Raw genomic sequence first — 22577 nt, 5'->3', positions numbered from 1 at the left:
ACTGATTTGGGTGGAAGGGTAAAGACTTTTTTGTCTTCTCTTCCGGCCCTTCAAGATGCGTAGAAATCGTATATTTTAATATATTCATCTGATTATTTGTATGCCACTTTTACACACAATTGTGCCCAAAGTGGCTCACAAGGTAGAAGAATATAAACAACAATTTGATGGCACAAAAGAACCTTTCTCCCAGCTTCCCACAACCAAATCAGAATCCCAAACATCATTTATGCAGATTTGCTTATCAATCATTTGCATGCATTATTCTGAACTGAACAGTGGATATTTGCATACCTTCTTTTTTGTGGAGATGTAGCAAGTTGGTGGCAGAAGTAAATCTACAGGTGACAGAGGGATGGTTGACTGTGTCTTGGAAGAAGAATATGACTGGAGCTGAGAAAGAAGGGGCAGGTAGCTTTGGGAGAGGGGAGTACATAAGCCTGACCCCCTGAATATTGAAGCTTTTGCACACACACAACCTGGGTGCACCCAAGCATATCTCCACAGCCATGAGGACTAGAAACTTGCTTTTAAAAAACCTGGTACGGTAAGAGACAAAATTTCCAAAAATCCAAGTTGTGAGCAAGAACACCAGATTCTATTTAAAATTCTGCATACAAACTGCAGGAACTTAGCAGATGCAACAGACAACACAACTAGTGCCACAACTAGTATATATGGACTAGAAAAGAACTATTACACACCAGGGAAAACACCAGCTTCATTCAAGACTAACTGTGGAGAGGATCATCCACTGTGAAAAGTTGAACTGGCACATGTCAAAAGCAAGAGTGTTTAATTACAAAGGCAGATGGTCGAAGATACGGCACAAGTGTATTTTCCCATCACCACCTACATCTTTAAAGCACAAATTTTGACTCTGAGAGTATTAACAAATATCTGCAGGTTGCACTAAGGTGCTAAGTTTGCAAGGAGAGTTGTAAGTGGACAACTGTTCTGCTTTCATCCATCCTTGCCGGATTACTTTTAAGGAACCTAGTTCAAGATATATTACATGAAAGTAGTTACACAGCAACACAGACTCTGAAATGGCTTACTTTCATGTAATGCATTTGGGACAAGAGCACTAATCAGTGCTAAAAAAAACCTCTAGAAGAGAACACCTTTGAGTGAAACAGCTTGGGTCTAGTTACCACACGCTCTACACCACATAGGGCCTCAGCCAGCCTCTAAAAAAACTGCACCCAAATGCATTCTTAATTGTAGGCTCATCTACTGCAAGGCTTTTGTGTAGTTCCCATGAATTCCAACAGACTAGGAAACCAAACATCCAATTAGTTGTTCTATTTAAAACAGGCCAGAGGCAGCAAAGTACATAATTGTCTATGGACCGTTATGGAACAGAAGGAGGTTGCATGGCAAGCAGGAGAGCAAAATAGTGTTTCTTTCTCAACCCAAGAGAACAGATTCCTGTTTTGCAGATGATCACGACTGTCCATTATATGAGCAGCCTGAGACTCCACTACATTCAAGGATGCAATTCAATGTCCCAAGATTGTTCACCACATCTTTCAAGTTCAGAATAAAAGGATACAAATAAAGCAAACTGCATAAAATGAGTGCACATCTTCTGTACCGGGATGTAAACACACAGCTTTGCAACATATACATTTGTGAAAAAATAAATAAATTGGGAAAGTAGGAGACAGAAAAACAACAGGCATTGTTTGGGTGCATGCTTGAAGTGTGTAGGATGGAACCAGCATGGTTCAGGCAGGAGACAAAGGAATGCTGAGAACTGAAATTCCACCAAGTTGACCTCTCTTCCCAACTTTCTGGCTTTTCAGACACTCCCAGCACACTCCCAGGTACTCCTCTGCAACCATCAAGTCTAGAAGTTTTAGCTCCGTAACTTAAAGGAATGGGGTTTTTCATAATTATTAATCTAAAACTTATTTTTATAATCCTAGGATCTTCCCCAAGCCTTCCGGGAAGAGTGAAATAAATTCAAAAACAGTAATTTGTGACTGAAAGCACTGTCAATGACAATAATTTGTCATTAAAATGATTTCATTTACCACTTGCTGAACTACAGAAAGCAAATTCTTCCTAACATGTCTCCAGCTTTAGCCTGCCAAGTTGAGGATGACTGTCATAAGTACAGAGAGAGAAAACACACGAACTATTTTGCATGGCCACATGAAACAAAAGCACGGTAAAGGAATCCAAAAAAGACCTACCTAAACTCCTGGGGGATGTGTGGATTTTACATGTCAGAGGATGGCGCTTGTCAGTTGCAACACAAACAGCTGGTCTGGTGAAGACAATCTTGTTCAGAAGAACTGTGGGTAGAACAGGCAAATTTCACCCAAGGTAGAAGAGGACTTTAATCCTCAGACTTGAGTAAAGTGCTTATGCATGCAATAATAAGTACTAATTACGTGCTAATATTAAAAAAAAAAAAGACTTTGGAAGGGAAGCTCTTAGGAACAAAGGAAACTGAAGAGATATACAGCTCTTCCAGCCACTGAATGACAAGAAAATCCACTATGAGAATCTACAGACAGGTGATACAAGAAGTCAGTGTGGTATCAATATATAAGTATCCTCCAGATACCGCCTCACATGGCAACAAAAGGGGATCCCAGGCCTCCCAGGTTGAAGTTATGAACATGCATGTGTGAAGCAGCCCATAAGTTAGTACAGATGGGATACTGGATAACAGATGGACAAGATGTCCTCCAGATATGCTTCACTGGAATTTTGGATGCATTCCAAAATCATATTGTGCAAACCTACATTTCCATATATTGCACAAACAAAGAGGTATGGGTAGGTAGCAGTGTGAGCAAAAGAGAGAACAGTTAGGTCAATGCATGTCCGCTTTCAATGCTTTTATTTCTTTGCAAAGAAAGGTAAACTACCCTCTTCTCCACTCACATGCTAGCTCTTAGGTCACATGCTACAGGGCAGTGCATAATATCAGAGGCTGCTGCACAACATCCCAAAGTGTATGTGACCAAGGGTTTGCGATAGCAGCGGCGATACCTAGCCTGGTTAATATTTTCTATGTCTCGGGGCACTCATGTATTGCAAGTTGATGACTAGCATGTGTTCTTAGAACTGTGTGTGTGTGTGTGTAGATTTACAATTGGTAATTAAATGTTGCTCTTCCACATCTGAAAGAACAAGTTGCATTGTTCTGATCTGCACAAAACACATTTTAGTAAAAACGGGTTTTACTAACATAGGAGAAATATCTCAGTCTCCATTCTAATTATTAAGACATGCTCCTTTCACCACCCCAACAAAATTCTTGAAGCAGAAAGGTGTGCAGAGTTAAGTTGCTTGTGAGCAACAGCTGGAAGGTTAGCAGGTATAGAGTGAAGTGAAAGCAAAGGAAAATGCAGCTACCAAAGCAAATCAGTTTGACATTAGCAAATACCTAAGGACCACAATGATAAAGAAGCCTTTCCTAAGAAGGGAGCAAGAAAACCAGGTATCTCATCTAGGGAACCCCAAAGCTTGCCTCTTGCTTCAAAAGAGAGTCACCTTCAAAAGGATGACGCTACAGCTCCATGCAGCACAGCAAGAAGCGGATAAAAGTTGCAGCCAGGAAAGAAGACCTGAAAGGAAAAACTTCCTGGCCACAGGGACAAATACCACTGGGACAGCAGTGGAGGAGAAACACGCAAGGAACCACTAGTACCAATATATATTATTTTGTTCCCAAAAATGGCTTTCTGGAGGGGGGGGGTGCTCGGTGGCAGAACCACTCGTGCCCTCCAATGCAAGAGCTCCCAGGTGAAATCCTCTACAGCATCTCGGAGCAGGACTGAGAAAGGACTCCTTTGCCTAAAACCCTGGAGAGCCGTTGCTGCCAGTCAGTGCAGACAACAGTCCGCTAGGCTACAGGTCTGACTCAGGACGAGGCAGTATCCTATGTCCCTCTGCCTTATGGGGAAGGGCAGAAGGTCCCAAGTTCACCCCTTCCATAGCGCCCCCTGGCAAGGCAGGGAAAGGACTCCCTGGTCTGATACCCTGGAAAGCCACCGCTGCCAGTCAGTGCAGACAGTACCGAGCTACGTCGACCAAAGGTCGGGATTCCGTATAAGGCAGCTTCCTACGTTCTCTAATGTCAGTTTAGACAGGGAGGAGAGACAAGGGCGAGTCCCTGCGAGGCAGAAGGCAAGTCAGGTCCGCCCCCCCCCCCTCCTCTCCGCTCACTTACCGACTCCCCCGAAGTGGGGTCTGCCCAGCCCCGCCCGCAGCAGCAGCAGCCCCGCCGCCATCTTGCACCGCTCGCCGTCCCCCTTCTGCCTATTCGTGCCCTCCCGCTCTGAGAGAGGGAGGGATAGGGCCCAAGGGCACTCGCTGCCCCGGAACCGGAAGCGAGACCTTGCGCTTCCGGTCGACGAGGTGCCGCTTCCGGTCGACCCTTGAGCGCGCGGGTGTGGGGAGAGTGGTCCTCGCCTTTGCCTTCGTCCTTGTTACGAGGGGGGCTTTTCGTAGCACCTCGGTTCGGGGAGGCCGCGGGGCAGAGGCTCCGCCATGGAGGACCCGGAGAGGGAGGCCGACGTGTCGGAGCTGCAGCGCCTGGTGGCCGTCGAGGAGCAGCGCGCCCGCCTCGCCGCCCAGGTACATGCCGCGAGATACGTGTGTGTGTGCATGGAGGTACAACAACCGTGCGAGATCGCCTAGGTTGAAATAGGAGGAGTGGCTGGCTGAGTGGGGCGGGGGCTTGAACCTGGCCTCTTCTCCATGGAACACCCCGCCCAGAGCAACCGTGTTACGAACTTTTTTGTCTCGTCTGAACCCACATGCGTGTCCACGACTCAGACCTAATAGTAATTCCCTTTTCTCTCTCAGACTAGGGTCTGACAGATCCCTAATAGCACGCCCCTTTACCCCACCCCGCTTCTTTGTAAAACCCTTTCTGAGCTTCTCTCCCCTTCCTTTTTTTGGGGAAACAAGGGACTAGGGACCTTCCTGAGCCCCAGGGCCATGTTCCCCCTGGGAAAGCTTCCGGGATCTTCACGCCAGTGTGACACCATAGGTGTGACTCATAACTTTGTACGGTAACATTTGCCTTGCAGCTGTACAAAAGCCAGAGGTTTCTGCACACACCCCTTTCTATCCAGGCAAGTGAAAGACATAAGTCTTCTCCAAACGTCATTTATTTACTATACCTGCTTCCATTAAGAGAATCCAAACTGGATCCACCCTCCTGTTAAGAAACCTGAGCTATACTTTACAATACTTTACAGTATTGTTCTGCCTAGAAGGCTTTTCAGGTGGCTGGGCTTTCTGAAATGGCCGCAACTGCCTTATACCCTTTCTCCACCCAGACCTTCTGCCTCTTCTTATACCTTAAACCTCCTCCCCAGAATTCATTTAAGACCTTTGATTGTCTATTCTGTCCTGACAGTCACCCCAAGAAGCTGGACATGATACTTTCTCATGGGGGGGGGGTCTGCTAGAATTGCAACCCCTTCTCACAAATACTAATTTTGAGGCATGCGAGATTGGGAAGCATCATTAAATTCATTGGGATTAGCTTCTGAGTAGATAGGCATAGGATTGGGCTGTTGGCACACAGCCTCATGCTGTACCACTGTGGCAAGGTCAAAGCAATTCCTCCCACATGTGTGTTTGGGGTGGGGAGTGATCTCCTACAGCTTCACTTCAGCTCTGCTGTGAGAAATGGAGGAGTGATTTTTTTAAATGCCCAGTTCTAGGCTTCTCCTCCAGATATCTGTTTCTCACACCAAAAGTTCACCACAAGAATGTAGGAAGCTATATTATACCAAGTTAGACCATTTGTCTATCTAGCCCTGTACTGTCCACTCAGATTGGCAGCAGCTGTCCAGGGCCTTACCTCTTCTTTTCCACTGGAAAATAGCCAAGGATTGAACACGGGACATTTTCCATAGAACATAAGCTGTACCACTGACCCATACTCTAGAAATAATAAACAGAGCTTTGAAGAGTATGCACTTCCATTATTATTACAGTGGTACCTTGGTTCCCAAACTTAATCCATTAGACTCCCGAAATGGTTCGAAAACCAAGGTGCAGCTCCCGATTGGCTGCAGGAGCTTCCTGCACTCAGTCGGAAACCGCGGAAGCTGCTTCAGATGTTCAGCTTCCAAAAAATGTTTCCAAACCGGAACACTCACTTCCGGGTTTGCAGCATTTGGGAGCCAAGCCGTTCAAGTACCAAGGTACCACTGTGTTATTACAATTATTATTGGGTGGGGATGGGACTCATTGATCCTTGATTGTTGTGATTTCTGTAACTTTGAGGTATGAGTGTCATCCTCAGTGTTACTAGCTGCATGTGTACATGCTGTATGGATGTCTTATGTGAGAAATGTGGTTTTCATACACAGATCACTCCTCCTGGAATGTATTTCTCAAATTTGGGGGTGTTTCAGATGTCCTGGTTTTTTGAATATGTGTTAAAGCTTCACTTACTTTACCCACTAAACCCATACTTTTGGAAGGATGGGTTTTTGGGGTTTTTAAGATGGTCAAGACAAGGGCCTATGCCGCACATCACCCAAATGGCCAGATTCACTTTCTGAGGGTGTGAGTCTCCCCTGTAGCTATGTTGTACCATCAAAAGCTCAACACGACTGCAGGGATATCTGCTACATGTACACCAAGCTGGGGAGGGAAATGGGGCCTCGTGTTACCCTTTGCAGAGGGCAATGGAAACTTGCCATGTTGAAGGTTGTGAGTGGAATTGAAAGAGGCTGGTCCTAATGGGGAGTGCTGTTAATACTTGTATCTGTTCTCATCTCTCTCTCCCTACTTCAGGTTCACAACTTCATGGAGGTCTGCTGGGAAAAATGTGTTGACAAGCCAGGTTCCAAGCTGGACTCCAGAACAGAAACTTGCCTCGCCAACTGCGTCAACCGCTTCATAGACACAACACTGTCCATCACCAATCGCTTTGCACAGATAATACAGAAAGGAGGCCATTGACTGCCGCATGGAGGAGGTCCCTTTGGTCAATGGACTTAACAAGAGCCAGGTCTTTCACTGGGCCCCTACTCTGTCAGTTGTTCTACCTCAGTGCAGCAATGCTTGAAGAGCCATTTGTACATGACTGTGTCGTGTAGAACAAAATCTTTGCTCCTTTCAAGCTAATAAATCAAGACTTGTCTAAACAAATTGACTCTGCAGCAAAAACCTAACTGCTTTGCTTTCTTCAGTGCAGGATAATAGGGATAACATATACCCTTACACTATATAGCATGCTCTTAAAATTCTCTCTCAAAGGTAGAAGTGTTTTCAGGAAATCTTAGGGGAAAATGGGGGGGGGAGCATTTGCAAACTCTTTGCCGAAGGAGCTGTCTTTTTTATCCCTTTTTATTAGCCTCTTTGAGGGATCTTATAGCTCACATAGGCTCTCTTGTGTACTCTTTCCATTTGATAAGAGAACAGAAAGTTGCTTTACAACTCAAAACTAATTTGTACGGTAGTTACTGCTGCTGATAATGATTGCAATCAAAATCCATTCAGCTATCCCATTCTCTATTTTGGAGTTTATACTGCTTCAGTTCCATTCTACGAGCATGCAAATTGGAATTGAAGCACATTTCTTAATGAATTACTATCTTCTAATGAACACCTGTGAACCTGGTCAGCATATTTTATCCCTGCAAAACAAATGTTCTGCCATTTGAGGAAAGAGCTGCTTTCAAACAGAGCTTTCTAGATCTGTGCCAGAGTGCTGATTACAAGTTCTGCAAATGTAATGTAGGATTTCCTGGCTTGCACTTAAAGGCCAGTAACAGGTATAGATCCTTCACTCTGCCATTCTCCCTCCAGAAGTTGGAATTCCATTTATAGTGAGTGTGCTGTTGCTGTTCTTCAGATTTATTTTTGAAGCCCACCCCTTTCACAATGTCTTTCCGATCTAAGAGTGTCTCATCTCCCCCACTTCCAAAATCATCAGTGCATGTTTACAATGGTGTATAAAATCTTAAATGCTATTATACTCTTCATTTTGACCGCCGATGGGTGAAACCAACATTGTTATTGCAGACCCTCTGAATTTATTCATGCCGATACCTTGCACATATTAAAAAATAGTTTTTGTCAAAATAACTTGAGTTGCTTTGCTTTTTATAGCAACACATTAGAACTACTTTCAAAAAATAAGCTTTGTGCACTGGTACCACAACGTAGGACAGAACCATGTGGCATTCTGTTCACTATTCCCCAGATATGGGGTGGTGGCAGGGAACTGTATTTGTGCAGGGAGGCCAAGCGGAGGGGAGAAGGTCAGGAGGCTGATAAAACAGCTCCAGCAGGATGTTACTGTGAGAAGGTAAGATGTGACCATTAAAGATAAGGAAAGAGGGGAAAGGTCCAAAACCCTTTACTCTAACCAGCCTGTTAATCCTGTGTGCCTTGAGTTTACAATGACCCACTTTAAGAAAAAGGAGGGAATGATGAATTATCTACACTACAAACTTACAGTTTTATAGGTACTTTTAACAGTCATGGTTTCCCCAGAGGCATGATGGGAATTTCAGTGGGAAATTGGTGAGGATGCAAAGAAGCCACTAATGTATAGTCCCAGTCCTCCTTACAGGGTTTGGGTAAGAGGAAATCAATGTTTGGTTTATGGTGTAGACTCTACCTCTTGACAGCATAAGATGCAGGGCAGAGGTAACTACTATTTCAACTTGTTTTTATTATTGCTTGTAAGCCGCTCTAAGCCCGGCCTTGGCTGGGGAGGGCGAGGTATAAATAAAAATTATTATTATTATTACTACTACTACCAAGTTCTTTCTTCAGTGTGCATCTTTGCAGCCCCCAAGCTGTAGAATGAGCTAAGCCAGCCTTCTAGCAAACTACTGAAACCCTTTCTGCTGCCTCCTATCAATCATAGCAGGCATGTGGATCTGGAGGAGGGAGTTACATGAAAGTCAAGACACATCTGACTAGTTACACCATGGATGGGTGTAATGTACACCATGGATGGATGGATGGATCTCTGACCCTTCAGATGCTGCTGGTCTCCCATCAACCCCAGCCAGCAGTTACTCTGAGTTAAAACATCTGGGGGTGGGGCATGCTCCCCCCCCCAAGTTGCACAACAGTTCCTTTTGGAGCTGCAACTTAAAGTGCTCTAGCAATAACACCAGGAGGGAAGAAGCTGGGTGGACAAAGATCCCAGCAGCCTCTCCATCATGCTGAGAAACCACTTCCCTTGTTAAGTAAGAACAGGAACTCTCCATCTGCTCTCTCATTCCCTGCCTGGTAGCGAGATACATTTTTTTTCAGCAAGAGCTGGCAAAACCAAAGGGCCGTCAGCTAGGACACACACCAGCAAAGCTGACAACCAGCTTACCAGAAGGAATCGGATATGGCATTAAGCATACTCTTGCAAGGGGTGGGGTGCTTATAACCTCCATTTGACCAAAAAACAGCTAGCAGAGGCGGCTTACTTTAAATCTCACCGTGGCTTGTGTTTGGATAGTTGTCTCTGAACCCCAGTAGATCCTATTTGAACCTAGGGTGGCCACATGCCCTGTGCTGTTCTCCACTTGGCCCTTTGGACCTGATGACACGCCTTGTATGCCACCACCTGATCAACCTTGCAAATAAGATGGGTACATGCGAAACACAGGCTGGCAACCTGAGGAGCATCTGATCTCCTTCATTGTTTATTGCAATTAAATGTTAGGTATTGGCCATCAAAAATAGATTTTAGTTTTTCAAAAAAGGCAAAGGGGACCCAAGGTCAGTTCCGTTCAATGCAGACTCCAATAGTAGCTCTTTTGTGAGTTAAGGTTCCGTATTGTCACAAACTCAAGTTTGAACCTGGGCTGGACAAACGAGCCTTGGGCTGGGAGCTTCACATTTCCTGACCAGTTTCTGACCTACATGAAACTGAAAGCCACCTGCAAGTAACTGAGGTTTGCGGCATCTGGATCATAGAGCTGTTGCCCAGACTACTTTTGTTCCAAGGGGGCAGCACTTGGAGACCAATCTCCCAGAACGTCAGTGCCCCTGCCCCGGCCCACGAAAAGCACCGACTGTGTTGGTCCCTTTCCCCTAGTCCTCATCAGAACTGTCCTCTGAATTCTCATCAGCAGCCACTTTCCAGTTCTTCCTCTTACTGCGCTTCTCCTGCACCCTTTCAGCACACCGTTCTGAGAGAGACACGTGGCGTTTCCGTCTCTTTTTCTTTGGCTGCTTCTCCTGCTTTTTATCTGGCTCACTGTCCTCAGAACTGCTGGAGGGGCAGCTGCTGGCCTTGCTGGAGTCACTGTCTTTCCCTGAGGAAGAAGAGGGGGCTGCCTTTGCAGAGCTCTTCTTGGCCTTTTTGTGACGCTTCCGCTTTCGCTTGCCGGCGCCTCTCTCCGATGAGTCAGACTCCTGGGAAGAATCTGCCGCGGCACTTGGCTGCTCCTGTTTCTTCTTCTTCCGCTTCTTATGAGATTTCTTTTTCCGCTTCTTCTTGTGCGACTTTTTGGCTTTTTTCCTTTTGGGCAACTCGAGGGAAGACTGCGTGCTGGGCTGAGACTTCCTTTTTCCGTTCACAGAGTTTTGTTCATCTTGCTCTCGGTCACTGCAACACAGCCAAGAGGACAAAAGTTTAAGGCATAATATTGAAGAATAATCAACAATGTTCTAAAGTGGAGGTGGCTTAATCTTTTTTGCTCTAAGGATGCGTTTTCATCCTTGGTCAACCTTCTACAAGGGCTGTGTGCTGTGGGGTATGGTTACCCATGCATAGAACACAGTCTGGGATACCGAAGTCCATGCGTTTAAGACAGATTTCTGCAGGAGCTAAATTTCACCTGGAATAAGAGGTATAACACTGAAAATACACACCTTACTTGTTTTGTAATGGAAATAAGGAACCATCTCAGTTTGGACACAGTTTAGTTTTTGCATTTTATTTAAAATGAAAAGTTATACAAAAAATAAAACATGTACACAAGGCTCATGCGCACACCATGTCTCCTTCTCTAGAACAGCCATAAGTCAATCAGCATCTGCTTTTAAAGTGGGAAGAAGACTCCAGCTCCCATCAGCCCCAGTCTGCAAAGCTGATTTGTCAGGGATTATGGAAATTGGAGTCAAACAACACAGGTTCCCCACCACCACCGGTTTAAACTAACCAGAGTTCCTTGTTATATCCAAACTTGGGAGAACAAGCTTCAAACACATACTATGGTTTCATCCTGGCTTGTGTGAACAAACCAGACTTTAACCAGAGTTTTCTCAAGTTTGGATGTAATGTGAGTTCAGCTTAGTTTAGAAGCAGAGATTTCTTCTTCAATTTTTTAAATTAATTTTCACAAAATTATAAACAAACAAACAAACATAAATCATAACCTTATTAAGATTACACTTATTAACATTGTTAAGTGACTTCCTCGCTTCCCCTTGGTTGGGTTTCAATGCATATCCATTTAACGGTTTTCCAAATCATAGTTCTTATAAACTTAATCATTTAAGATCATTTTATTTTTTTCTATTCAGAATTAAACATATTAATTCATCACTAGGATTATATAAAATCCTAGGCCGATCTAGTACTTGCAAGCTATTTCCAATTAATTTAACTTAACGTATTTAACTAAATAGTCATTAAATTTCAACCATTCTTTCTGATACTCCTCCACATTCTGGTCATGGACTTAGAAGCAGAGATTTCTGAAATCCTCACTCCTGTGCTAGAGGGAAGGAAGGAGCATGTGCATTTGAGGTTTGTACAGGCAACATTGAGCCAGAGATTAGTGTGAAGGTCTAAAAAGGTCAACCATACTTTCCCACCCCCACCCTTTTTACAAGCAACCTTATTGGCTTTACCTGTCTGTATCGAATTCTTCTGGATACAGCTCTTTGTAGCCACTGTGACCCCACCTGCAAGAGAACACCATGCTGTCTTAAGAGGTTCACAAACATACAAGCTATGCAACCACAGAGCAAAGTGACACAGGCAGCAAAAATCACATGATGCAACCTTTGTTGGACTGCACCACTTCTGGCTGCAGGCCATGGGATGGAGGGAACTGTACCCTTTAGTGCTGCTGTACCTCAATCTACAATGTGCTTTGCAGATTCAAAAGAGAAGAGAAACTGTCACTGTAAGATATTCCTCCAACTTTAGGATTCCCCCAATTGGCGGAAGGCCTAAAATATGTCCTCTCTCATAACCTTGCCTCACCCCTGCCAAACAAAATCTAGAAAGCAAAATACCTTGGGGGCAGAGGCCTGTCACCTGAACTCATTTTTTCTTGGGAAAGCACCACATGCACGAATGGACTTCTTATCAACGACATCGGTAAACATTCAGACCTGTCTGGCATGTTTGCTTCACATTCGTAGAGCTTCTTGTTCCAGTAGCGGGCATGCCGGAGGTCGTCTTCCATCTCTACTGACACAGGAGCCAAGTTCCTCGCCTTCCAATTGGCCTGCTGAGTCTCTTCATCAAACCCGTCGCTACGCATCCGGCTGCTGCAGACGAAAGACAGCAGGCATTGTACATTTCGAAAGGTAAAAAGCCAAGCCATGAAAAGAGGCTAAAAAGAAGGTCCTTCAGAAGGAGTTCCCCAAACAATATGGGAAGCTGCATGATACCGAGTTCACCCCATTAGTCCATCTAATTCAGTACAGTATTGTCTACTTTGACTGGGAGCAGTTCTCTAAGGTTTCAGGCAGGGGACTTTTTTCCAGCACTACCTGGTGATGCCAGGGATTGAACCAGAGACAACCTGCATGCAAATCATGTATTCTATGGTATGCCCCTCAGTTTCTTAGCCTGGTTGCCCTATAAACACTTACCTGGGTTTGGGTTTGTTAGGGTGCATCGAGAGAAATGTCCCACTAGTGCTAAGTTTCCCGGAGACAGTGCTGTAGTAAAGAAAGTGTCAGTTTGCATTTCTTGGTACAGAAAGTATTGATCTGACGTGTAGAGATCTTTCCTATTCTAATTAATTCAAGAGGGGTCTGGAAGCTTCTCTGTGTGATACAAACTGGTGCAAGCTAGAAGTTCTAGCTGGCAAATAAATTTCTATTCTGCCTAGAAACAAGCAGAAGGTTCATAATATTTGGATTATTCCTTCAGAGCTGAGAAGCTGGCTTAAACTGGTTCTGTTATCTCTTTATGTAAAGGTCATGCTGGCTATAATAATAAGGCCAGAAGGCACCTGGGCTTCACTTTCTATCTCTCTTTCCTTCTGGTGTGGTGTTCTGTATATAGCATGCTTAGTGTTAAGGTTTTCGTCTTATTATGTTTTGTAAATTTAAGTTAAGTCTGTTGCAACTCAATTTCTTATGGACGGTGCCAATCCTGAATGTATTGGATTTCTGACCATTATGCTTATTTGCCTTCAGTAGCAGTAAAGCTCTGCTGGATGAAATATTACCGTATTTTTCGCTCCATAAGATGCACCTAGTTTTAGAGGAGAACATGAAAAAAAATATTATCTCCCTCTCTGCTCAGCGCCTCTCCAGCAAAGCAGGAGGAGAAACGGAATGGGCTCCATTTCTCCTCCCGCTTCACTGAAGGGGCGCTGCGCAAGAGGGAAAACTGCGCAGCACCTCTCCAGCGAAGTGAGGAGAGCAAGAGGGATCGGTGCGCACCAATCCCTCTTGCTCTCCTGGCTTCAGCGAAAGTAACACAGCCTGCATTCACTCCATAAGACGCACACACATTTCCCCTTACTTTTTAGGAGGGGAAAAGTGTGTCTTATAGAGCAAAAAATACGGTAATTGCTTCTGGTCTATTTTGGGTGGAATCCTGCAACATGTTTTAAGTTTTTACTCTGCTAAATATACGTTAGAATCTGCTCTGGATCAATATGAGTAGAATTTTTGACAGAAAGATGGTACACTTTCTCCCTAATATGAAGTTCATAAACGATATTCCTTGGCAAGATAGCTCAGTTGGTTAGAGTGTGGTGCTGATAACGCCAAGGTTGCAGGTTCTATCCCTGTATGAGACAGCTGCTCTTCATTCCAGGGGGTTGAATTAGATGATCCTCAGAGTCCCTTCCAACTCTACAATACTATGATTCTAAAACTGGCCAATTTATGCTAAGATAGAACTTCCCTGCTGTCCTTCCTTGGCACTAACTCCTTCAAGCACAGATGGGGAACCTGTGGCTCTCCAGATGTTGTTAGAGTCCATCTCCCACCAGTCCCAGGCAGCCAGGCCAATGGACAGGGACAATAGAAACGGTAATCCAACAACAATCTGAAAGGGGGCAGAAATATCCCATTCCTGCTTATAAAGAGAAGCCCCGTCCCTCCCTTCTCTATGGTTCTGCTGGGGTCAGGCTGCCGGACCTTTCCCTTCCTGCCATATCATTAGTTGGTGGGGGACAGGAAGGGGAAGTTGCAGATAAGCTTCTCCTGACTCCCAAACCTTGACTGAAACAAGCACAGACTTCTGATCAGGGTAAGGAGCCACAAAGTAGTTGGTGGTGGAGAAGGATTGCTGCAACAGATGCAGCACTGGCAACACTGCAAAGCAGAAACGTCACTTGTTGACACATGCAAGTCCCACCTGGAACAATCAGGAAGCAGTCTCTTTTCCTTGCCCCACTGAATGTCTTTGTTCTGCTTTTCCATTTCCCGGATTTTCCACATTTCCGACTCTTCTTGAATCTGAGGTACATAAAGAAATATATCAGTTTAAGAAAGTACCCACCAAATTGCTGCATTTCTACAGGAATGACCCCATTGGTAGGAGGAGGAACTACCAGCAATGCACCCCCCCACAACACCCCACTAGGCTCTTATTGTCAGGTCAGAGGAGCAGTCTTGTACCCCAATGCCAGCTTTTTCTGTCCTCTCTCCCCCCAGAAATACCCGGAGGGAAAAATGAGATAGAGCTGTGTCTGTTGTTGTTATTTAAATTTGTATACTTCCCTGTACCCACAGGTCTCACAGGACTAGCACAGTTTCTAGGGCTAGCATAGTTTAATTGTTGTTTTTAGTGGCACTTCAGGGACTGCGAAGCCTACATATCCTTTCTGAAGGCCATGGATCCTACTGAGAGTTGGAGCTCTGACACCAGCACTTCCTCCACCCTCAAAGATGGAGCTAGGCTATATCCTACATCCCAAGAGATGTTTTGCGCTACAAAACACACTTCTCAATACCTTGTTATGTGCATCAGTGTGACGGATGACATTTCGCAGGAGGACTTTCCCCAAGGGAACACGGGACATCCTTTAACCTTAAAAGCAGACAATAAACAAAACACAGTATAAGCAATAAACGACAAGTATATAATATACCTTCTCAAAACTCTGAAAACCTTCTCAATGCTTGTTTATAACAGAGCCTTATCACAGACATGGTAACTGCTGATGCAGTTAAGAGTGAATGCAGGGAGGCTTTTTTCCCTTATGCAGAACCTTCTGGGGGCCTCATCCCAGTCATGGACCAGGTCAGAGGCAGAGATGAGCAAAGCAATGAATGTGACTGTCAATTTTGTACAAGAGGCTACATTTCACCCACATATAATCCATGCATTTACAGTGAGGGGGGGGGAGTATTTGATCCCCTGCTTAATTTGCCCGTTTGCCCTCTGATGAAGAAATGACCAGTTCATAAATTTAATAGTATGTTTAGTGTAGCTGTGAGAGACAGAATAACAACAGGAACCCCCCCCCGAAACCCAGAAGACAAAAGTCAGAGAGTGAAATAAGTATTTGATCCCCTATCAACCAGTCAGATGTCAGGCTACCTGGTATCTTCACTGTATGTAATGAACTGATATTAGAAAAACCTGCTGTAAGGGAGAGGTCTTGCCTGTAATCCCAGCTTGTTACAGTACCTGTACAAAAAACACCTGTTGACAGAAGCAATCAATCCAGCAGATTCCAAATAAAGACATATTTCTCTTCCCTAGGAACTCCTTATACCAATGTAAATTCTCAAGCTCCCAGGAACCTACTTGTGTCAAACGCAACAGCTAGCAGTTTGGAGGTAGGGGGTGGAGAGAAGGGTGGCTATATATTTAGAATAAATTGTGCATTTGATAACAAAATGCAAATAAGAGCAAGGATTATGAAGCTGGTTCTTTGAATCCACTGCATGACTTTTTTTAGCAGGGGACCACTGGGGTTGACCATTCTCCTCACATGCTTTGGGAGCACTTCTGTCCTCTGAAATGCTCCTGAGTATTCCAGACAACTTGGTGCAAATCATTTACCCAATTCTAGATTCATACCCATAAATCAGAAATGCAGAACAGCTCCCATTATCCTTGACCGCTGCCCAAGCTGAATAATAAGACTATTCAGGACAGAATAGTTTTAGACACAGCACATAATTAAACCAGGAAATTTACTGCCTCGAGAGACACTATGGCCATCAACTTGGATAAAGAGGAACTGGACAAATTTATGAAGCATCAAAATACAAATACTGTAATGCCTACCAGTCATGATGAATATATAGTGTATATGAATAGCAGCTGCTAGGATTCACAAGTGAGACAAGTGCTTTTACGGCTATATACTGCTTTCGGGCTTCCCAAGGCCCATTGGGTTGGTCACTCACTATGTGAACAGGATCCCCTTATGTTCTTATGAATATTAAGAAGTTTTGGAGGCCCCGCCAGTTCCCCAACCCATGCAGAAAACAGCACCCAAGTTTCTTAACAGCTGCAGAGATTTTTCACCCATGATTTGCAACTACAAAAGAAATGGGCCATGATTATTTCAGATTAATGATTATTACAGATCAACTAACTAGCCCAAAGAAGGATCTGATCCTGAGGTCATGCAGGGCGAAGCTGCTGCGATTTTCTTCCAAGTCGACGCTGCTTCCCCAGCTTTGCTAATGGGCGCTTGCAAGGCGGGCACGGCGCGCCGCCCAGCCCAGGCGTCATTCAACAGGCCCGGGTTCAAATTCCCGCTCAGGAAGCACGAAGCTCATACTGGGTCAGGCATCGTGTCCGAACCTGGCCTACCTCACGGGGTTGTTGTGAGGACAAAAGAGGATGAGCGGAGGGAGGGAACCACGAATGTCCGCCGCCCCGAGAGACCTGGACAGGAATAGAATAGAGCGAGCTCCTCCCTCACCTAGTTAGCGAGCCTTGCCAGCCCACGAGTCAAAGCCGAGCACCCATTCACACGTTCCTTCACCACCCGTGTTCCGAGTTTTCCCTCCTAAGGAAACCTCTTATTTATTCCTTTTTTTCCCCCCCGCTTCCTTCCGGGGACCTCGACCACGCAAGCGGCAGACTCCCGAGCTGATGATTCGTCAGGCCTCGGAACCCGGAAGGCGTGGGGCGAGGAGAGCCGGGGAAAGAAGGCGAGAACGCCTCGCTTCCGCTTCCGGCGGAGGCCACTTTCTCCTTCCGGCGGTTGCTAGGGAGACGGCTTGGGTCTTCGCGGGCGCGCGCGGACCGGCTGGGTAGGTTGCTCGTGGCCTCGGCGAGGGAGTCTCAGCGCAAAAAAACACCAAAAATGATTTGTACATTATTAGCTCTCTTGTAGTTGTTGATATTTCTCTGCCATCCCTTTTTTACACGTGTAAGATGCCTTTCCCTCCCATTCTTCGGCTTGCGAGTAAGCCCCGTTTAAGACTAAATCAGCGGGATTTACTCTTGAGTAGTCACGGCCACGAATCAGGGCCGCTCGTTCCTTTTTCTCCTGGGTAGCGGGGAAACAAGTGCGTGTTTGGCACCTGAATCAGGCACCCAACAATATTTATAGCCCAATCCTGTGTATATAGGATTGCAGCCTTATGACAGCAATGCTTTGCCATGTCTGCTCAGGAAAATGTTCCGTTGTGTTCTGTAATATTTATTCCTCAGGGTAAGTGGAAGTCTTAGCCTTTTTATCTTGCTTTTCGAAGTATCAATCCTGGGCATGTAAGGAAAGTTAGAAGGTTGTTGGAATGAAGTAATGTGGTTTTAGCAGAAATGATATAAAGGATTAGGTTAAAGTTGATTTATTAATTGGTGAAAGACGAGAATTACAATATATTAAGATAAATTATTAGGATAAAAACAAAGCTGGAAAGGATTTGCTGAAACACCTAACTGAACTAGAATACAAAAAAGGGAGGTGTGAGGAGGTCAAGGAAATAAGCAAAGGAAAGAAAGCTATGTAAAGGTCTGATTTGTTTTTGTTTTTGTTTGTTTGTGTGTATTTTTTATGTTTTTGTTATTTTTATTTTTTGTAACTTTCAAAATCTGAATAAATATTATATATAAATATATATATATATCAATCCTGGGCATGTCTATTCAGAAGCAAGTCAGATTGAATGTGGTAGGTGTATACTGGATCGAGGCCTCATGGGCACTGTCTCAGTCACTCTTAAATTTAATGAAATGGTTTTGGGTGCAGTTTTTAGCTTTGCAGATTTTACTACTGAGTTTTTATTGCTTTAAATTTTGGAACTTGCCCTGCAAAGGTATAAATATATAAAATAAAACAAACAGCCCTACAAAGTAGGCCAGTATAATTACCCCTTATGACAAGGGGTGCAGAGAGAAAACAGGTTTGCTTAAAGCCATTTACAGAACAACCCCATGAATGTTTACTCAGATGTTGTTCTACTGTGTTTGATGGGATTTTATTCCAAGACATGTTTGGATAGGATTGCAGTCTTAGGAAGCGTATAGCATAGAATATCTAAACTTGGGACTTCCCTTTTTAGCTACTTTGTCACATCGTCTTTAAACAGGCGCAGCTTTGTTCATCACATTGGTTTGGAAAAGCTGCACCTGTTGCATTCATGCCTGCCAAGCAACTGTTTTAAAGTAGCTTTCCCCAAGTTAATGTTTTCCTAAAGCCTTGGATTACAAATCCCATCTGCCCCAGCCTTCCTGTAGCCCCAAATCTCTGGAGAGCCCTGTGTTGGGGTAAGAGAGAGATCCTGCCACCACACAAGGCAGCAAGGCAAGTCCTGTAGGACTAGCTCATTGATTTTCCCAATTCTTTAGAGAAGGAATGGAGGCTAGTGTTGAAAGAGGGTTTTCTAGGAACTCTCCAAGGACAGCCACAATGAATAATTTCTCCCCGTATAGATTTTACTGCCAGAGAAAAGAGCACAATAAGGCCCTGGAAGCACCTGCTGAACTTCACAGTTCTGTTCCCACAGTCTTCTCCGACTCTCTTCTTGTGTTGCTGCAGCCGCCCACTATTGAAGAGACAATAATGGAGGCTCTTTGTAACTCTGAGGATATGCTGGCAAAAGTGAACCAACTCTGGACGATGCTTGATGACATGGCTGAGAGCAATCCTGAAAGTTACCACCAGTTCATGCAGCAGCAACTCAAAGACGCAAAGCAACATTATGCTCCTGCAGAACCATACATGTGCCTGAAGACCTGCATCTTGGTATGTTGCAAGACACCTGCACAGCAAGGAGGAATCTCAGACATCAAAATGTGCCTCCATTTTCACCAAACCTTTACTCAACTAGCCAGGCAGATACAATAGGCATGTGTGCATTTGATTTGCATTCTATATTTGTTCTATTGCTTCTCCCTAAGTATTTATTTCTTATTTATTTAGAAAACAAGATGGATGGAGGGTAACAGGTGCAATTATCTTTTCAGTTAATCCAAAAACGCTGGACTGTATCCATGACCAGAAATACCAGAGAATGCAAACCAGAGTTTGACCGTGTTCCTATTCCAGTTCATGCCTGCATGATGTAGTAATAAACCATCCTCCTTTATTAATTAACTGGTTTTGGATTCTTTTTCCAGGATCCTACTGAAAAATCATTGTTTGTTAACCTCTGCAAGTGGAATCAGGTTCCAGCACCCCAATCGCCATCTGACCCAGTGCCATTGAGGGCTGGCAAAATGGAGGAGGTATCTGAGAAATCAGGTCAGCTTTGCTCCTTGCAGAAGGTTTAGCTTGCTGTGTAGCACAGCACTCATTTCTATAGGTCTATTTTAGCCCCTTATATCCCAGCCCATTTTCTCTCTCCAAATGGGTGGGGTGAAGATGACAGAAATGTACATTATAAACCAATAAGCCTTAGCTGAAAGAGTAGGAAAATAACAGCCAAAAGAGCAAAATTAAGTGTAATCTCACAATTTGACAACTGATTTTTTAAAAAACAACACAAGTTTACAACCTTCATGTTTGACTATACCCCCATTGTCTTCTACAATATAATGATAAAACAATAATTACTTTTTCTTCTTCTAGAGTTTTATACTATCCTTGATATTGCATACAACCAATCTGTTATTGAGAAGGGAGAGGATGACCCAACAATGAAGGACCAATTGATACGTCTATCACTTAAGTATATTGAGGAGCAATACAACATCCTTCTGTCAAACTCCTATACTATTACAAAATTTAAACTGAAGGGAAGCCTGGCAAGGATGAGACGGAGCTTAAGGAGAGAGCAAGCAGCAGTGGCTTTGTCCCAAAAGACCTTGCAGAAAGGTAGGTATCCTCCCAAGTCATTACCAGGAGTGAAACATGATGGGGTATGATGAAACTTCTCACACCACTCTTTAGGATGCAAGTTATAACCCATGTTAAGAGGCACTTGCAGAAGCGTGCTTGGTTTCAGCATGCCTCAGTATATTCTTGTTTTATGAATTTAAGATGAACAGTAGGAGCTGAAATATTTTATCAATTGTAAAATGAAGAGATTAAAAAACTTTTGAGTACACTAAATGGAACCTTCCCTTAAATTTGAGTTTTTATGTGAGTATTTATACAAACTTGGACAGCTCTTCGGTCTTGGTCTTGGTCATGGTGGCTACTTTGGAATCTGCTGGATTGATTGCTTCTGTCGACAGGTGTCTTTTGTACAGGTACTGTAATGAGCTGGGATTAAAGGCAAGACCTCTCCCTTACAGCAGGTGCTTCTAATCTCAGCTCATTACATACAGTAAGATACCAGGTAGCCTGACATCTGGCTGGTTGATAGGGGATCAAATACATATTTCACTCATTATAACACACATGAATCTCTGACTTTTGTCTTCTGGGTTTCTTGGGGTTTTCCTGTTGTTATTCTGTCTCTCACAGCTACAATAAACCTACCATTAAAATGGTCATTTCTTCGTCAGAGGGCAAACGGGCAAATTTAGCAGGGGATCAAATACTCCCCCCCCCCTCACTGTAGAACATATAACTGATACTTCTGTAGCTATGTGATCCATTAAAGTATTTTTAAAATTCCCATGTCTAAAAATCACCTTGGAAAGAAGTGACACTTGACCAACTGAGAAACATCATAACAAAGGAAGATAGCAGTGACTTTACTTTGCTAATGGAGAACACGGTGCCCTCTAAAACATGCCTCATTGAAGAGATTTCCACTACAGAGCAACCAGAAGAATTGTGCACCCCAGCCTATGAAGTCACCATCATAAAAGATATGAATGAGAAGCCTCTGAAGATTGAACTGAAAGTTGAATTGCCAGAGGTACACTGTGTCTCTGAGTGTGACCTAAGCGTTTCTGAGGTAAGTTCGTCATGAATGACACTCAATTCTGGCTGCTGCCCTTCGGACAGCCCTATGTCCATCTCTCACGCCTCACCTGTAGCAAACACATGTACTTCATTTACAAAGACACTTCTTTTTCGATTTTAGGATGATGTATTGATTGAATGCCCTGCAAAGTATAAATTACACTTGGATCTTCCACAGTCTGTGAATGAAGAAGCAACAACAGCAGCATTTCACAGCCAGAAAAGAATCTTACTTATCACAATGCCGGTGTCTGAAAAGAAGTGATGTTAGCAGATTTGTCACGGCGTGTGGGCTTGGGGGTTTGGGTTTAAGTAATGCCCACTCAGCACTTCCAAACACTTTGCATAGGATAATATTAAAGTCTACTGGCTGCTTGCCTGCATTTCACACATTGGATCATTAGAGCAGGCATCCCAGCTGCCCTTTGGACAGATGCAGAGCTGAGTAATGCTGTCTGGAGATAAGATATGTTTCTAAGTACAGAACTGAAACTCAACTCTAATGGAGAATGTTCCAATGCTTACTTTAAATGTTCTTCTTATCAGTCATGGAGTTTCTACTGTATTGTGCAAACTGTAACGGCTCAACAACTACATGAAAATCTTATAAAAGCAGTTGTAAAGTTTACATTTGCATTGATCCCTCAATTAACGAACAATAAAAGATAACACATTCTACCACTTCCAGTGGTGTCTAGGTTTGAACTGTGTCCCAACACCTATTCACAAGAACTCAGCTCAAGGGCGCAAACTTAAATACAGTACAGGTTTTTCCCTGGCACTATTTAAAGACCATGTGGTTGATGGGAGATTCATTTTGAACACAGGACAAACAGGACTTAGCTTACCAGTTGTGGATTTCTTGAATCTTAAAGGTTAGATTACTCTTTGTAACTGAAGCAGGAGTTCCTGGCTCAAAGGCTGTCCATACTGTTTCTCAGCTACAGCAGCAGCAATACAAGGGTCATTTATTCCAATTCCTTGTAATGCAGGAATCTTTCACCCAACATGGGGCTCAAACCCACAACCCTGGAATTAAAAGTCTCATGCTCCACAGACTGAGCTAGTCAACCTCATACCGTAGCATCAAAGAAGAAAAATAGAAGCTAGCCATTCCCTACTTATAAAATAGTAAAATAAAAAAACAGTAAAATAAAA

At 43.9% G+C, this 22577-nt stretch overlaps 4 protein-coding genes across 10 annotated transcripts in view; 2 read left to right on the top strand and 2 right to left on the bottom strand.

Annotated features, from left to right (window-relative positions):
- The window catches only part of BCO2 (beta-carotene oxygenase 2), a 67602-nt gene extending 63242 nt beyond the window's left edge, over positions 1 to 4360 (bottom strand). Inside the window, exons 1-2 of the mRNA XM_079954744.1 lie at positions 4193 to 4360; positions 2202 to 2303 (exon numbers count right to left, since the gene is read on the bottom strand). Coding sequence (XP_079810870.1) covers positions 2202 to 2303; positions 4193 to 4253 — 163 coding nt within the window. The 5' untranslated portion in view covers positions 4254 to 4360. The remainder of the gene's footprint in view (positions 1 to 2201; positions 2304 to 4192) is intronic.
- Positions 4361 to 4376: 16 nt separating this feature from the next.
- TIMM8B (translocase of inner mitochondrial membrane 8 homolog B) lies at positions 4377 to 8079 on the top strand. Its single transcript, XM_079954894.1, has 2 exons — positions 4377 to 4599; positions 6784 to 8079. The coding sequence occupies exons 1-2, from the start codon at positions 4513 to 4515 to the stop codon at positions 6949 to 6951; spliced, it is 255 nt and encodes an 84-aa protein (XP_079811020.1). The 5' UTR covers positions 4377 to 4512; the 3' UTR covers positions 6952 to 8079.
- Positions 8080 to 9609: 1530 nt separating this feature from the next.
- NKAPD1 (NKAP domain containing 1) lies at positions 9610 to 17218 on the bottom strand. Of its 2 annotated transcripts, none has more exons than XM_079954830.1 (6): positions 17037 to 17218; positions 15105 to 15181; positions 14507 to 14607; positions 12196 to 12453; positions 11806 to 11859; positions 9610 to 10555 (listed from the first exon to the last, which is right to left on the bottom strand). In XM_079954830.1, the coding sequence occupies exons 2-6, from the start codon at positions 15171 to 15173 to the stop codon at positions 10039 to 10041; spliced, it is 999 nt and encodes a 332-aa protein (XP_079810956.1). In that variant the 5' UTR covers positions 15174 to 15181; positions 17037 to 17218; the 3' UTR covers positions 9610 to 10038. The 2 variants fall into 2 exon arrangements, with proteins under 2 accessions (XP_079810956.1, XP_079810957.1); XM_079954831.1 differs by having other exon boundaries at positions 12295 to 12453; positions 17037 to 17212.
- Positions 17219 to 17295: 77 nt separating this feature from the next.
- Positions 17296 to 22103, top strand: PIH1D2 (PIH1 domain containing 2). 6 transcript variants are annotated; one of them, XM_079954824.1, is made up of 6 exons: positions 17296 to 17370; positions 19101 to 19307; positions 19682 to 19805; positions 20133 to 20378; positions 21152 to 21411; positions 21541 to 22103. In XM_079954824.1, exons 2-6 carry the CDS (start codon positions 19125 to 19127, stop codon positions 21682 to 21684), a joined length of 957 nt encoding a protein of 318 aa, XP_079810950.1. In that variant the 5' UTR covers positions 17296 to 17370; positions 19101 to 19124; the 3' UTR covers positions 21685 to 22103. The 6 variants fall into 6 exon arrangements, with proteins under 6 accessions (XP_079810950.1, XP_079810952.1, XP_079810951.1 ...); XM_079954826.1 differs by having other exon boundaries at positions 17306 to 17370; positions 19069 to 19307; XM_079954825.1 differs by having other exon boundaries at positions 17360 to 17381.
- Positions 22104 to 22577: the final 474 nt, after the last annotated feature.

The sequence above is a fragment of the Podarcis cretensis genome (genome assembly GCF_951804945.1).
Source record: "Podarcis cretensis genome assembly, chromosome: 15".
Lineage (NCBI taxonomy): Eukaryota > Metazoa > Chordata > Lepidosauria > Squamata > Lacertidae > Podarcis > Podarcis cretensis.
Note: the sequence above shows the minus strand (reverse complement) of the source record. Positions and strands in the feature narration are given on the sequence as shown.